Source organism: Hylobates moloch, unplaced genomic scaffold, assembly GCF_009828535.3.
Source record: "Hylobates moloch isolate HMO894 unplaced genomic scaffold, HMol_V3 SCAFFOLD_10, whole genome shotgun sequence".
In the NCBI taxonomy this organism is placed as follows: domain Eukaryota; kingdom Metazoa; phylum Chordata; class Mammalia; order Primates; family Hylobatidae; genus Hylobates; species Hylobates moloch.
Window position 1 is genome coordinate 83,901,036 of NW_026652285.1, and position 17,876 is coordinate 83,918,911.

At 36.6% G+C, this 17,876-nt stretch overlaps 1 protein-coding gene across 3 annotated transcripts in view; it reads right to left on the bottom strand.

Annotated features, from left to right (window-relative positions):
- SHOC1 (shortage in chiasmata 1) overlaps nt 1-16,163 on the bottom strand; it is a 103,195-nt gene extending 87,032 nt beyond the window's left edge. For 2 of the 3 annotated variants that reach the window (XM_058445935.1, XM_058445933.1), the window contains exons 1-3: nt 8,585-8,719; nt 5,706-5,793; nt 582-766 (exon numbers count right to left, since the gene is read on the bottom strand). In XM_058445935.1, coding sequence (XP_058301918.1) covers nt 582-766; nt 5,706-5,770 — 250 coding nt within the window. In that variant the 5' untranslated portion in view covers nt 5,771-5,793; nt 8,585-8,719. Of the gene's footprint in view, nt 1-581; nt 767-5,705; nt 5,794-8,584; nt 8,720-10,666; nt 10,791-16,094 lie in introns of those variants that run through there. The other variant, XM_032761274.2, reaches the window with a different exon arrangement.
- Nucleotides 16,164-17,876: the final 1,713 nt, after the last annotated feature.

Below are 17,876 nucleotides of genomic sequence, written 5' to 3' on the forward strand. Positions count from 1 at the left end.
GTCTCAAACTCTTGACCTCAGGTGATCTACCCGCCTTGGCCTCCCGAAGTGCTGGGATTACAGGCGTAGTAAGCCACCGTGTCTGGCCTACTTTTAATTATTTTTGAGAGTATGTTTGTAAAATTGAGTATATTTCCTAACTTAATACTGGAGCTATTCCATCTCCACTTTGAACCTTGGTTTCACATAAATTAGATGAAATTGAAAATGTTTATTATGTTTTAAAAACTAAAATATAATCATCACTTCATAATATAGTAATTTAATATTACACTGGATTGCTATATCATGGGATCTTAAAAAGATGCCAATGTCATTATAGCAGTATGTTGAAGGCATACTATGATCAAATCTCTGCAGGTTGTTTTGAGGCCCAGCAAATTAAACTCCAAAAATAACCCAACTTACAAAGAGGATTAATATGAATGAGGAAATACTGCCCTAATATGGCAAAGCTTAGAGTTATGCAGGTGGATCTTTAATAAAAAATTTTTCATTCAAATCAAACAAAAAACTCACTGAAAAGAATATGTGTATATTGGTAAGAAATGTTTTACAACAATATAAAATAAATGTTTTACCTTGGTTCTGGTTTTGAAGTGCTGAACATTTTTCTAAACAACTGACAGGGGTAAAGACTTCATTGTAGTCCATGTGGGTGTATAAACTGACCTCCTCTACTTCAATTTGGGAGTCTGGATTTGAACTTGGAACAACTTCCTCAAATTCACAATTAATCTGGGTCACCATTCTTGTAATTGTTTTTCTGTGACAATATAAAATTACTAATGTTATGTATGTTCTATTTTAAAACACTTTTATTAGTAGATAATATATGTCCACTGTGGAAAAAATTATCAAATTCCAACAGACACAGAGAAGAAACATCTATATTCCCATCATTCAAGATAAATATAAAAAGTATGTAAATTTCTCAATTAAAAAATATCTTTAAACAATAGTGGACTAATGACAACAGTATTCTATAACCTGTTCTTTTCTGTAAAAAAAATGAAGCATGAACACATTTACATGTCAATCAATGTACATTCACCTAATATTTGAATGGATAAACAGGGTATCAGTAAATCATAATTTATTCAACCAATTCTCTATTGTTGGAAGTTTACGTTTGTTATAATTGTTTGCCATTATGAGCAACAATGCAAAGAACATCTATATGCACTAATAATCTGAAATATATTTCTTAAAAACAGAAATGATAAAGTTAAAAGTATACAGATTTTTAGGTTTTGCCACACATTGCCAAACTGCCCTTGTGCTGGATATTCAATGTCTGTTCCTAATAAAATTACCCAGCCTTTTATGTTCTGTTCCATAACCTGGGAAGCTAACCTCTATGAACTAACCAAGCTTCCTTGTCCTCTGGCTTCTAGATGGGTTCAGCCATGGAAAGCACTGGCAGAAGATCAAAGGTGAGGGAGACAGGTTGGAATGTTATTCCTCCCAAATCCTTCACTGTCAGGCCACAGTTTGGAATTGGCTGCACTCTTCCACCAAAAGTTACATCTTTTGTCAGACAGCCCTGCTCCTGTAGTTCTTACTAGGTTGGTAACTGCCCAGGCACCTTGTTCCTTCAACCTTAGGGTGGTAACAACTTTGTAACCGCCCAACGGGTTCACCTTGCCCGCTGCCTAGACAAAGCTGATTTATCAAGACGGGAATTGCAATGGATAGAGATGCAGAGCCGGCTGTGCGGGACACCGGTCTTTTATTATTACTCAAATCAGTCTCCCTGAGCATTTGTGGATCAGAGTTTTTAAAGATAATTTGGCAGGTAAGGGCTTGGGAAGTGGGGAGTGCTGACTGGTCAGGTTGGAGATGGAAATATAGGAGGTGGAAGTGAGGTTTTCTTAGGGTCTTCTGCTCCTGGGTGGGATCGCAGAACTGGTTGAGCCAGATAACCAGCTAGGTGGTATCAGCTGATCCATAGAGTGCAGGGTCTGCAAAATATCTCAAGCCCTGATCTTGGGTTTTACAATAGTGATGTTATCCCGAGGAGCAATTTGGAGAGGTTCAGACTCTTGCAGCCAGAGGCCCGCATGACCCCTAAACCAAAATTTCTAATCTCGTAGCTAATTTGTTAGTCCTACAAACGCAGTCTGGTCCCCAGGCAAAAAGTGGGTCTTTTCAGGAAAGGGCTATTATCAATTTTGTTTCAGAGTTAAATCATACACTAAATTCCTTCCTAAGGTTAGTTCAGCCTACACCCAGGAATGAACAAGGACAACTTAAAGGTTAGAGGCAGGATGGAATCAGTTAGGTTTGATCTCTTTCACTGTCATAATTTCCTCAGTTACAATTTTTGCGAAGGCGGTTTCAACTTCCCACTGTTGCTAGTCCTGAGGACATCTTTTTGGCTCTTTTAACCTTGCCCTTACCTGTTTCCTGATTGATAACAGGTATATCTGTATCATACCATTAGAATGGCTGGCATTACAAGAGATCTTCCAATAGATAAATACATTATTGGCAACTTAGTTATACATCCTAATATACATTTTTCCTAATATCCTGGAATATTTCAGCCCTAATAATTCCCTTGTACAGACTGAAAGAACCAAAATCAATATAACTCTCCAATATAATTAGAGAAAAGACCAATTGTGTCATATCTTAAAATCATAGGTAGAGAAAGCTTTAGAATTTATCATTTACTCTAAGAAAATACAAGGTAGAAGAAAAAATATTTTACCTCTTCCATGTCCATATTATTCATTAAGATTATTGATTCCTATGTGGATTGTTATATACTGAACTTAGTGCTTACATAGGTGCTGTCTTTTTAAAATAAATGTTGCTGACAGGGTCAGCACTCTATAACAATAATTGGTACTACAGTTTTGAGACTACCTAGTCAATTTTCTTTCTGTAGATATAAAAGATCTATGAAGATCAGTGTTTCCTGGCTCTCCTCATCCACCTTCCTGTCCAATATATTTATTCTCTCTTCACTGGTGCCTCCTCCTTTGCATAACCTGCGGACACTGGTCTTTCCCAGGTTTCTACTCTAAATTATCTTTGCTTTCCTTCTATATCATTCTTTTTGAGTAAGTTCATCTACTCCTATTCATTAATTTGCAAACTTAACAAAACTATTTATTGAGTGTCTACAATGTGCTAACACCATTCTAGATACTGGGAATGGGGTGGTAAACAAAACAAAGTTCTTTCCTTCATGGAGCTTATCTGCTAAAAGGAAGATAGACAAATAAGTATATAACATAATTTCAGGTGGTAAAAAGTGTTATGAATGGGCTGGGCACAGTGGCTCACGCCTGTAATCCCAGCACTTTTGAGAGGCTGAAGTGGGTGCATCACCTGAGGTCAGGAGTTCGAGACCATCCTGACCAACGTGGTGAAACTCTGTCTCTACTAAAAATACAAAAAAATTAGCTGGGGGTGTTAGTGGGTGCCTGTAATATCAGCTACCCGGGAGGCTGAGGCAGGAGAATCACTTAAACCTGGGAGGTAGAGGTTGCTGTGAACCAAGATCACACCACTGCACTCCAGCCTAGGTGACAGAGAGAGACTCTGTCTCAAAAAAAAAAAAAAAAGAGACAGAGAGAGAAAGTACTGGTGGGGAGTGGTGGCTCACACCTGTAATTCCAGCACTTTGGGAGGCCAAGGCGGGTGGATCACTTGAGGCCAGGAGTTTGAGACCAGCCTGGCCAACATGGTGAAACCCCATCTCTACTAAAAATACAAAAATTATCCAGGTGTGGTGGTGCATGCCTATAATTCCAGCTACTCAGGAGGCTGATGTACAAGAATCACTTGAACCCAGGAGGTGGAGGTTGCAGTGAGTTGAGATTGCACCACTGCACTCCAGCCTAGGCGACAGAGCGAGACTCTGTTTAAAAAAAGAAAAAAAGAGAGAGAGAGAGAAAGATAAAGCACAGATACATGTGACAATACGGATAAGCCCTGAAAACATTATATTAAGTAAAAGAAACCAATCACAATAAAAGCACATATTGTATGATTCCACTTATGTGAAATATCCAGAATAGGCAAATCAATAGACAGAAAGTAGATTCTGATTCAGTTAGTCCGTTTTGGAGCCTGAGATTCTGCATTTCCAATCTATTTCTAGGTAGTATTGATGCTGCCAGTCCAAAGGCCTACTTTGAGTAACAAGATGCGAGATGATCTCTAAGATCTTTTTTCACCTTACGAAACAATAATTTAGTTTTCACCAAACTAGCCTAATTATTGCCTTTGCTAAACACTTATTGCATATTCCTGTGTCTATGCCTGGAGACATGCTGTTTCCTCTGCCCAAAATGCTGTCTCTCAAGTTAATTTCTCTTTGATTGCCCAGCCCAAGCTCAATTCCTACTTCTGTGAAGCTGACCTCTCCTAGTTATAAATGCACAGCTCTACCAATCTAACTTATAAGGTGAAAAGACGTCTTAGAGATCGTCTCGCATCTTGTTACTCAAGGTAGGTCTTTGGATTGGCAGCATCAATATCACCCAGAAATAGATTAGAATTGCAGAATCTCAGGCTCCAAAACAGACTAACTGAACCAGAATCTGCATTTTAATAAGATCCTCAGGGGATTCATATGTACAGTAAAGTTTGAGAAGCACTGATCCATCATCATCATACTGATAAAATGAGGGTCACAGGTAAAATGACCAGCAAAGTAGTTAGCACTTGACTTTTCCAGTCAAGGCTTAAAAGCTATATATTTTAATTCATAGTGCAGAGCTTTTTTCACTATGCCTTTCTGCTTCCTCACTGCTAGGAGTTTACTCATATGATACATACTTCTAATTGGCTATATCCCTTGTAACAGACTTTATGTTGGTCATCCTATATTACCATTTAATTCTTGCATTGTTAATTTTTTCTATGTTTATCTATTATTTTCCTAACCTGACTTTAAATTCCTAGGTGACAGAGACTGTATATTGGGTTTCACTGTATCCAGAGTCTAGACACCTTTCAATGTTTTTTTGTTTCTTTTAAGCACAACTAAGGAAAATTTAAATTACAGAAACTTGAAAATGTGAATAATAACAAAATCTTTCCTAGGTTGGATCAGCATTCTGTGCATGAAGTGAAGCAACAGAGTCAATTATTAAATTGCACCAAAATCTCTACTTTATGCCTACATTTACAATGTAGAACAGGTTAGATGTTCCTCCTCATATTATGCTCTGGGTGCCTATCTCTGTCATTGTACTTTGCACATTGTATTGTAATTATTTCTTTATGAAACTCTATTCCTTGTTTTCTTGTGTTCTTTGAAGGTTAAGATTATGTCTTATTCATTTTTATATCTTGTATCTAATATATAGGATGATAATGAATATTTGATGAATGCTTAAATAATAAATAATGTTTTGACCAAATATATTACAAAATAGCCTTAAATCTGTATTTATAATATAGGGGAAAAAAGACTAATTTTAATATAAAGGACTTTTTATAGCTACTTTCTACAGAAAGATTACTAATTGATAAACTAATTGAAAGTTTACTAATTAAAAAAGAAGATATAAGTCACTTATTAACCACTCCTTTGTGGTTCAAATTAGGACCTTTTCTTCAGATAAAAGAAGAAAATCCATGAAGAGATAAAGGAAGAGATTTTCCCTCTTTAGGTATCTGGAGAACTTACTGTTTATCTTCTACTAGATATAAAAGAGAAATTTGAGATTAAGGATACATACTTCTCAAGGAAATCCTCCACAAAGAAACTTGCTTTCCATTGGTCCAAGACTGAGGTATCTGTCATTCCTGGAACTGAAACAGCTGAGACTAGAAAGGATAATGGTTAACATTAAAGTCTAGAATTTTCTTTTACACTTAATTCAAGGAAGCCAAACATTCACCTTTTACGTTATGATTTTATCTTTATTTGTTCACAAATGTATTTTTTTCAAAGTGATACCTGATTCCAAATATTTAAATAGTCATCCTCATTATCAACCTACCCCTGCCCCTCAATCAACTACAGTTAGAACAATATCACCTGAACATATCACCCTCATTTTATAGCCTCTCTTTTGCTTATACAGCACTACCATCCCAAATAGTCCTTTTCAACTGCTCATGCTATACCTCATGAAGCTTCTATTAACCATTCCAGCTCAAGCTGATACATTCTCCTTGAAGGGCCATAATATTGTCAGTAGCACTTGGGTACTCAACCATATATAGTCCTATATTTAAAATTGTAGGCGGCACGTAGTGGCTCACGCCTGTAATCCCAGCTCTTTGAGAGGCTGAGGTGGGTGGATCACTTGAGGCCAGGAGTTCAAGACCAGCCTGGCCAACATGGCAAAACCCATCTCTACTAAAAATACAAAAATTAGCTGGGCATAGTAGTACATGCCTCTAGTCCCAAATACTTGGAAGGCTGAGGCAGGAGAATATCTTGAACCTGGGAAACAGAGGCTGCAGTGAGCAGAGATTGTGACACTGCACTCCAGCCTGGGCACCTGGGTAAGAGTGAGAATCTGTAAATAAATAAATAAATAAATAAATAAATAAATAAATAAATAAATAAATAAATTCGTATGTGTACCTAGCTTATCTCCCAAATTAGACCTTTCGTTCCTTAAGGAGAAAGACCATGTCATATACCACTGTCAGAATATACAACTGAGTATTCTACCTACCACCAGTATTACTTCTTACTAGTTTTGTTACCTTGAACAAATCTTCCCCTGTGCCTCACTGAAAAACATGAAAAACAAATACCAAAGTTTAGTGGTATTTTGGGAGGCTGAGGCCGGTGGATCACGAGGTCAGGAGATCGAGACCATCCTGACTAACACGGTGAAACCCTGTCTCTACTAAAGATACAAAAAAATTATCCGGGCATGGTGGTGGGTGCCTGTAGTCCCAGCTCCTGGGGAGGCTGAGGCAGGAGAATGGCGTGAACCTGGGAGGCGGAGCTTGCAGTGAGCCGAGATAGCACCACTGCGCTCCAGCCTGGGAGACAGAGTAAGACTCCATATGAAAATAAAAAAAGAAAAAAAGTTTAGTGGTTAAGAGTACAGGTTCTGGAAACACTCTGCCTAGATTTTAATCCTTGGACTGCTACTTATTAACTATATGATCTTGCGTAAACATCTTAACCTTTTTGCACCTCTGTTTTTTTTTATGTACAAACTAGGAAGAATAGCTTTTTCAGAGTGTTGTTGTAAAGATTAAATGTAATGTGGCATGCAAACTGCTTAGAACACTTTAGGTTCCATAGCCAGTCCCATAACCATTGCTTTCAAAGAGTCTTGATTCTCTTGCCTCTCTTTCTCTTGTACTAACTTAGGACAACCCCTACTCTACACTTTCTGTGTATGTACACTAAAACAGTTGAAAATTACTGGAAAAAAAATCACCCACCCGTGCTAAAGGAACTCATTCCAAATTATGACCATAAATTTCAAATGGCCACCCAACACTGACAGATGATAATAGTATACCCCTTAATAAAACTGGCTTTCTTGACCACAGATGAGGTCTAAAAAAAACAAAAACAAAAACAAGAAACAAAAACAAAACTGGCTTTCTTGCTTTTTAAGACAGCTAATTCACACATTACCCCTTCAAATCTTTAGTGTTCATTCCATTATCCACTTTCAGTGTATGACCTTACCTTCACATAGAAAACTGATATAGAGAACTACCTCATTTTCCACAACCAATTCTACCAACTTACTGGCATAAGTACCTACAAACCCTATCTTCCTATTTACACAGGGGAAGAATTATTTTAGTTCCTACTGAATACTAACTTCTCTAACTGTGCTCTTGATCCTATCCCCTTTTACTCCTGTTATCCTTTTTCTTTTCCTGCATTGTCTTATTCTTTTTACCAAAATTGTTTCCATTGGCAAACATTTTACAGTCTCTCTCATCATGTATTTTTTAAAAATCACACATCAAAAACAAAAAAGAATAACTCTTTACTCCACTTCTCCCATAAGTTAGTCCATCATTTAAAAATTTTTCTTCATAGCAGAATTCCCCAAAATATTCAAATTCACTCTCTCACTTTCCCACTTCCCATTATCTTCTCAACATACTCCAATCATATTCCAATATATTCCTGTCATACTCCAATTATATTCCAATCATATTAATAACCAATATTCCAGGCAAACCACTCTTATCAAAGTCATCAATGACCTACATTTAGTGAAGCTAATGGTCAACTCACTATCCTCAGATAACTTGAGCTTTTAACAGGAGCCCAACGCATTGGACTACTACTTCCTTCTTGAAGCACTTTCTTCTTTAGAATTCTACACCAGAATCACTTGATTTTCCTATCTCGCTTCTTAGGTAACTCCTTTTACATCAGACTTTTAACTGTTAGAGTGTTCCAGGGCTCTGTCCTAGGCCTTCTAATCTATTTATACTCATGATCTCAGTGACTTCATCTAGTTTCACAGGTTTATGTGTAATTTACATATTGAAAACTCCAATTTGAAGCTCCAGCTTGAGAAGCAGGTTCACTGTGTACTGATTACCAACTCGTTTGAGTATGGTAAGACAGAATACCCATACACAGGAAGTTACATGAAGTAGATTTATTACTTACAGATAGGTAACAAGGGACAGCAGAAGCCTAGGATTCATTGTGAATTGGTCCCGTAAGGCTCAGGAAAACTGCCCAGGGCAAATGAAGTCTTCATGTGCCACACTTGCACAGCAGCTGAAGAACCCCAGAAAGCAGTCCACCTGGGTTTAATGTTCTGAGGTCAAAGGACGTGCTGGGCTAAAGCACTGAAGGACATCCTGTTTCGTGGGTGGGGGAAGACTGGCACAGAGCCTAGGCTGTTCTGGCCAGCTCCCCCTTTATCTCAGAATGTTGCATTCCCAGCACATTTTATAGTTATTCTTAAGAATTTCAAGTGAGAAAAGAAGGCCAAGGCCACCCAGAGAACTGTCCTGAGCAGCTGTGCTCAAGATTAATGTAACCAATTGCCTTCTTAATGATCCATTTAGATGCCTAATAATCTGGCCGAAGCAGAGCTGTTGACTCTGACCACAAATTGGCTTCTCTATAAGCCTTTCCCTATTTTAGGAAATGGCACTGTCATCTGCCTGGTTTCTCAGGTCAAAAACCTAGAAGAAAATCTTTATTCTACTATTTTGTAACCCCCTCACTGTTGACAATTTGTAAAATAAGCTAGATTTTAAGCACATCTCACATCTCCATTACTATAAGCCTTGTCCAAGACACTGTAATATTTTATCCAGAGTTTAGATTCTGGGCTACTACAATAGCTCCCTGATAGATTTCTCTGTCTCTACTCTTGACTCCTAAATCCCCACCCTTTCTATCCTCCAGACAATCATAACTATCTTTCTACAGCATAAATCAGGTTATATCATTCCTTTTCTTAAAATTATCTAGTGACTTCCCATATAACAAAAACATCATAGACTGGGTGGCTCAAACAACAAACATTCATTTCTCATAGCTTTGGAGGCTGGGAGGTCCAAGATTAAGGCACCAGAAGATTCAGTGTCTATTGAGGGCCCACTTCCTGTTTCATGGGTGGCTGTCTTCTTGCTGGCCTCACATGGCAGAAAGGTCAAGGGAGCTCTTTGGGGTCTCTTTTATAAGGGTATTAATCCCTTTCATGAGGACTCCATCCTCATGTTCTAGTCACCTCCCAAAGGCCCCACCTTCAAATATAAATTTGGGGGACACAAACATTCAGTCTATTGCAGCTGTAATAAAAATAAACAAACAAACAAACTCACTGTTATGGCCTACAAAGCCTTATATGGAAATTGCCTACTTCTCAGTCCCTTTTTCATTACCCAGTCACAATAGCTTTATTTTCTGGTCCTTACACACATCAAGTTCGTTCTTGAGTTAGGAACTTTGCATTTGCTTGAAGGGCTTTTCCCCCATATTTTTCATGGTTGTTGCTTTCCCATCATTCTGGTCTCAACTCAAATGTCCTCCTCCTGAGAGAGACATTTCCCTAACTATCTTAGGAAATAGCACTCCCTACTCCCGCAATTTCATATCACTTAGCATTACTGTCTCTTCTCTATACATTGATCAATATCAGATACTAGTTTATATATTTAATGGTTTTGTTGCTGTATCCTCCTTACCAGTCTAAAACCCACTGAGGGCAGAGACTACTTCTATGTCTTTTAAGTAACTGTGTACTTAGTACTTATAACAGTGTTTGGTACATAATATATACCAAGTAAATGCTGTTAACTGACTTGACTCCTCCAAGGAGGCTACTTCTTTACTAGTCCATGAGTTGATACAAACAAAAAACTATTTTGTACATATATGCTTAAAAATAATTTTATATTCGGTGTGCCATTACAACTTGAAGTAGGCCTCAGATAGTCAAGAAAAATTCTATTATAATAAAACAAATGTTTACAATGTTAGACTATTTTAAGTCTTCATCATCTACATATCTTTTATTTGGTTTATTCATATCAAATATAAGCTTTCCAATTCCTTATTTAGTTACCTAAATTCTATAATAAAAATACTAAGTTGTTAACTTCTTGGAATTCTGACATGAATAGATGCAATGAGTTTTTAATTAGTAAAACATTGCATATTCTTAATAATTTGCTGTGCTAAACTCTGAAATGGCTTTTAAAACACATTTTTAAGAAATGAAAACAAACATACCTCTTGTCCATGGCCTCCTAAATTTATTATCAGTATCTGCTATATGGTAACTTTCATCTTGATATAAACATGAAGGGATTCGAAGCAATAAAGCATTTCTGTAAAACTTCTTTCTAACCACATTCTGTGGAAGAAAGAAAGATTAGAAAATCTTTTAACATATACTATTTATCAATATTCAGAATATATTAAAATTCTCTATACTTTGAAACTTATATGATTTTTCTTTAAAAGTAATACATGCTCCTTATAAAAAACAGGTATACCTAATCCCAGCATTTTGGGAGGCCGAGGCGGGCAGATCACAAGGTCAGGAGATTGAGGTCATCTGGCTAACATGGTGAAACCCCGTCTCTACTAAAAATACAAAAAAATTATCCAGGTGTGGTTGTGGGCACCTGTAGTCCCAGCTCCTCGGGAGGCTGAGGCAGGAGAATGGCGTGAACCTGGGAGGTGGAGTTTGCAGTGAGCCGAGATCGCGCCACTGCACTCCAGCCTGGGCGGCAGAGTGAAACTCCGTCTCAAAAAAAAACAACAAAAAAACCAGGCATACCTCACTTTATTGTGCTTTATTCTATTGTGCTCTGCAGATTTTTTTTTTTACAAATTGAAGCTTTGTGGCAACCCTGTGATGAGCAAATCTGTCTCTGCCATTTTTCAAAAAGCATGTGCTCACTTCCTGTATCACATTTGTGGTAACTGTCCCAACATTTGAAACTTTTCTGTTATTATTCTATATGTTATGATAATCTGTGATCAGTGGTCTTTGATGTTAGTTACCATTGTAATTGTTTGGGGGTGGCATGAACTGCACCATATAAGACAGCAAATTAATTGATAAATGTTGTGTGTATTCTGACAAAACAGCCTTCTGTTAGAAGAAGATGCCAATGAGGACTTTCATAGCTAGAAAGAAGTCAATGTCTGTCTTCAAAGCTTCAAAGGACAAGCTGACTCTCTTGCTAGAAGCTAATGCAGTTGGTGATTTTAAGTTGAAGCTAATCCTCATTTACCATTCTGAAAATCCCAGGGCCCTTAAGAATTATACTAAATCTACCATGTCTATGCTCTATAAATAGAAGAACAAAGCCTGGATGATGGCACATGTATTTACAACATGGTTTACCAAATATTTAAAGCCTATTGTTGAGACCTACTTTTGGGGGAAAAAAAGGATTACTTTAAAAATATTACTGCTTGGTGATAACGCACCTGGCCACCCAAGAGCTCTGATGGAGATGTACAAGGAGATTAATGTTTTCAAACCTACTAACACAATATCTATTCTGCAGCCTATGGATCAAGGAGTCATTTCAACTTTAAGGTCTTATAGAAATCAATACATTTTGTAAAGATATAGCTGCCATAGATGGTGATTCCTCTGATAGATCTAGGCAAAGTCAATTGAAAACCTTTGAGAAAGGAGAACCATTCTGGATGCCATTAAGAACATTTGTGATCATCAGAGGAGGTCAAAATATCAACATGAACAGAAGTTTGAAAGAAGTTGATTCCAACCTGCATGGATGACTTTCAGGGATTGAAGACTTAAGTGGAGGAAGTACATAACTATAGAGGTGATAGAAATAGCAGGAGAATTTGAATTAAAAATGGAGCCTCAAGTTGTGGTTGAATTACTGCAATCTCATGATAAAACTTGAACAGATAAGGAGTTGCTTCTTATGGATGAGCAAAGGAAGGGGTTTCTTGAGATGGAATCTACTCCTGGTGAAGATACTGTAAACATTGTTTAAATGACAACAAAGGATTCAGATTATTCCATAAACTTAATTGATAAAGCAGCAGCAGAGTTTGAGAGGATTGAGTCTAATTTTCAAAGAAGTTCTGTGAGTAAAATGCTGTCAAAGAGCATCGCATGCTACAGAGAAATCTTTGGTGACTGAAAGAATCAATGTAGCAAACTTCATTGTTGCCTTAAGAAATTGCCACAGCCACCACTCTGATCGGTCAGCAGCTGTCAACGTCAAGGCAAGATCCTCCACCAGCAAAAAGATTATGACTCACTAAAGACTCAGGTAATTATTTATTATCAATTTTTAGCAATAAAGTATTTTTCAGTTAAGGTATGCCCATGGTTTTTTAAGACATAGTGCTACTGCACTCAATGGACTATAGTATAGTATAAACATAACTTTTTTTGTTTTGTTTTGAGTTGGAGTCTCGCTCTTGTCGCCCAGGCTGGAGTGCAGTGGCGTGATCTCGGCTCACTGCAACCTCAGCCTCCTGCGTTCAAGCTGCACTCCAGCCTGGGTGACACAGCGAGACTCCACCTCAAAAAAACAAAAACAAAAAAAGAGAGAAAAAAAAAAAAAAGCTATTCTCCTGCTTCAGCCTCCTGAGTAGCTGGGATTACAAGCGCCCACCACCACGCCCGGCTGATTTTTGTACTTTTAGTAGAGACAGGGTTTTGCCATGTTAGCCAGGCTGGTCTCGAATTCCTGATCTCAGGTGATCTGCCCACCTCAACCTCCCAAGTATAAACATAAATTTTATATGCACTGGGAAACCAAAAAATTCACATGACTGACTTTACTGTGATATTTGCTGTTGCTGAGGTATGCCTGTATTAGATAACACAGAACCACATAAATGAGAAAGTCAAGGCCCCTTGTAATATCAGTAGTAGTTTGATGTATTTTCCTACAGATATTTTTTCTAGGTTAAGCTAAAATATATGTGTAAGTACTTGACAAAAAATGGGATGACATCATTTACATATCACTTAGCAATGTGCTTTTTTTCACTAAACAGTATAATGTGGATGTCTTAACTTTCATTTTATCTTTGCATTATTTCCTTTGTTACAACCAGCAAATTCATTTCTAATTTTTAAAAATATATCTAATAAAGGGAACTGTTTCTTTAAAGGAATGTTAAATCAGTTAAGTTTGTAAATGAGTCAGTGTTCTCTTTAATTTGGCTCTGCCTTTACTTTCCAACTTTATCTTCCATTACTCTAGTCTCTCTAAATAGACTAGTCTCTTCACTACCTCCCTTAACGTTCAGTGGTCACTCCCTGGTTAACACCATGGTCTACGCTGTACCTCTGAAAATGCCCTATTATTCTTCTCTGTCGAGATCCAACTCATCTTTCAAGGCCCATCTTAAACAATATCTATTCTATGAAGCCCTTCCCCAGTGATTCTAATTTCTCACATAATTCATTATTCTATGTATTTGGACAAATGATAATTTCTTGCATTATTTCCCAAGACTTTTTAATGTTTGCTGAAGGTGTTATAACATATTAAATAAGAAGTCCTTATTATTCAAGGATAAGTGGTAAAGAGAAAAAGATTACTTAAGGTAATTTATATCAAATAAGGACCAAAGATTCACAGTAAATAGGAAAAAAAAAAGGTTGATTAGTATTTAATCTAAAAAATGAAAGTTATAAAAAGTTTTATAACAAAATTTTATGTATAGTTATAATTATTTTTTGTCATGATTTTCCCACAAACTGTATTATATGATTATATGCATGATACTACTCATTGCTTCACCTTTGATCATGAAAAAGATATTTTTAGAAAATGTTTGAAGATCTTCCCAAGGCATCTCTGACTCCTTTGATATTCAAACCATTCTCTTCCTCTTGTCTGTCAACTGATCTAATTTTGCATGAACTTCATAATATCTTTACTTACTATTTGAGCGGTTCCTTAACACCGTTTTCATGAACTTGACCAAGTCCTGCATCTTTTGCAAGATTTGCCATTGATTAGTATTGCGTTTGTATTATATCACGGAGTGTTGTATACCAGCAGAAACCAAAATACCGTGGGCAAAAAAAAGTTTCAGGATGTTTGAATACAGACTAATTTTGCAAGTGGCCAATACACATGTTTTGTTATGATGACTTTTGATTCCTACCATAGATATCTTTTAACTACACATTTGCTTCTCTCAGTTATGAGGGAATAATAAAACCAGAAGATGCCTGCATGTCTTTCTTATTTCCTGTAAAATGTAGCAGTTTTATTATACTGGAGTAATTTTTTTCCTTGGTAGATGGAGTCAGTGTTACCAAGAAAAAAATTTAACTTGTCAACTAAGATCATAAGAACAACAGACTGTTGTATGACAATTGTTCTAATTAGTTTCCTAACAACGTGTCTGGGCTTGAAATTTAGCTCTGACAATTATAAAAGCTATTTAACTTATCTGGAAACTAGTTGTCTAACCTATAAAATTGTAAAACCTGTAAAATAATAGTATCTGCCTCACGAAGTACTTATGATGATAAAATGATAGTCGGATGGTGCAAAAGTAATTGCGGCTTTTGCCATTACTTTTAATTAACTAATGGCAAATTAATGGCAATACTTTTGCACCACCCTAATATAATCCATCAGAAGGGCAAAGTATCTGTCCCATAGAAAGTGGTCAATGCATGCTATTAGTATTATTTTATAGAGATAACTGGGATTCTTTTTCTCCACTCATTTCAAGAAAAGATCACTCCAGATTGTTAGCAAAATCACCCCACACTTGTCAAGAGTTTCCATTTTTTTTCTCCTGACAGCTTTGGATTCATTTTAATTGTTTGATTATTTTAACTTAATAATTTCCTTCCAAAAGTGGCTTTTTTTTTTTGAGACGGGGTCTCCCTCTGTTGCCCAGACTGGAGTGCAGTGGCGCAGTCTTGGCTCACTGCAACCTCCGCCTCCCCGATTCAAGTGATTCTCCTGCCTCAGCCTCCCAAGTAGCTGGGATTACAGGTGCCCACCACCATGCCCAGCTAATTTTTTTGTATTTTTAGTAGAGACAGGGTTTCACCATGTTGACCAGGCTGGTCTCGAAATCCTGACCTCGTGATCCGCCCGCCTTGGCCTCCCAAAGTGCTGGGATTACAGGCGTGAGCCACCGTGCCCAGCCAAAAGTGGCATTTTAAAGATATTAAATGTGGAAAATAATTTTCAATAAATCTAAAAGTAATTAGACTAATAAACAACCTAAGGATTACTGCAAAATTATCATATACAAGTTGAGCATCTTTAATCCAAAAATTTGAAATCCAAAATCCAAAACTTTTTGAGTGCCAATATGATGCCACATGGGTGGTGAAGATACTGGCACTTTTGCTTTTTGATGGTTAGTTCAGTGTACACAAACTTTGTTTCATGCACAGAGTTATTTAAAATATTGTATAAAATTACCTTCAATCTATGTGGATAAGGTGTATACAAAATATAAATAAATTTTGTGTTTAGACTTGGGTCTTATCCCCAAGATATCTCATTTTATATATATAAAAATATTCCAAAATCTGAAAAAAAATCAGAAATCTGAAATACTTTTGATCCTAAGCATTTCAGATAAGGGATACTCAACCTATATTGAATGTAGTTAACACTTTTTACATCATAATTCTCAGTAAATAGACAGTAAGCCACCAACACTCTACCTCATATAAATAGTCTATTGCATGATATTTCAATGCTGAAAACATATCTTCTTTCTTTCAAAGCAGTATAAATTTCAACATCTGGAAATACAAAAATTAAAATTAAACATTGGTAAAATAGCAAGTCAAGTGCAGAAAGTCTCAGTCACAAAACTTTGGCTCACTGGTTTTTAAAAAGGTTCTGAATGATAATCATTGGTAAAAATAATATACATTACTATAATTTTACATCTAATATGAAAATAATGTATATTGATATAAAATTGAATATTTTCTTATTGTTTAAACCATATAGCTGTTAGTTGGTTGGTGGAAATATATTTAATGTGATCATTTTGTTGCAAAAGAGCTTGAAATTTACAAGATTGCCGGAGTGGTGTTCCGAGAATAACCATATTTCTCAAGTGGTCTTGAAATTGGATAACCAAGGGCAGAGCTCTGTGCTGAAACAGTGGAGGATTTGGAAAATTGGGAAACAATTTGTGAAACTGTTTCCATTCTCTTACTTAGAAAATAAGCAGCCTAAAGTTAGAATTTTCTAGTAGCTAGCTCATTTGGAATAAAGCAACTATGGCATATTGGTAAATCAACAAATCCATCTAATGAAGCAATAAGTAAAATTTAGAATGCCGAACTAGTCCGGGATGGTTCTCATTTACTTGAGAACTCAAGGAATTACAGTTTTGAAGTTACTCTAGGACAGAGTAACTTCTGTGTAAAACTTTCAGTAAAACTTTTAGTAAAAAACTAAAAACATACTTTTAAAACAATCCAGGCCAGGCGTGTTGGCTCACACCTGTAATCCCAGCACTTTGAGAGGCTAAGGCGGCTGATCACTTGAGGCCAAGAGTTTGAGACCAGCTTGGTCAACATGATGTAACCCCATCTCTACAAAAAATACAAAAATTAGCTGGGCGTGGTGGTGTGCACCTGTAGTCCCAGGTACCCGAGAGGCTGAGGCAAGAGAATTGCTTGAGCCTGGGAGGTGGAGGTTGCAGTGACCCAAGATCACAACACTGCACTCCAGCCTGGGCAACAGAGCCAGACTCTATCTCAAAACAAAAACAAAAACAATCCAGAGCACAATTATTTTATTTGTTTAATGACTCAGAAGGATTTTTGGATATTACAATATGTTTTCCAATTAAAATGAGACAAATATGTTATCTGAATTGTCTTTAATATTATTAGATTCTGTGGTGTGGAGAATATACAGTGTGGCCACCCTCTTTCACTCTTAAACAAGACCAACGTGGCATTATTTTACTGGTGCTTACTTCTCTGAGAATATTTCCAATCATTGCACCTCTATGTCTTTTCCACCCAGTGTATCACTGATCTTTCAAGCAAATATTGATTCTAGAATTTCCATTTCTTTGTGTTGCACTTTCAGAAAAAACTGATTGTCTCATTCTAAAAGCCATTGCAAAAAGTTAACAACTCAACTTTACTGACTTTACCCATTCAGCTTGTCAGCATTGATATTCACTTTTCTTTTCTTGTGAAGCCTAGTATTTCTATCAGTTTCATATTTATCACTCTCACCAATTACCTTAACAAATAATTACTTTTGTATTGAAGTCAACCACTGAAATTCATGCTAAATATGTACTACTTAATAAGATGCCATATGTTATATACATGCTTAGAATTCCATTTATCAAGTTTATTTGATTGTAATACAGATATCGAATCCATCTAATAGTGGTGGGTGGATGCAAAAATGATAGATTGCTCTTATTTCTAAAACCAAAGATATGGGGGAAATGAACAAAATCATGG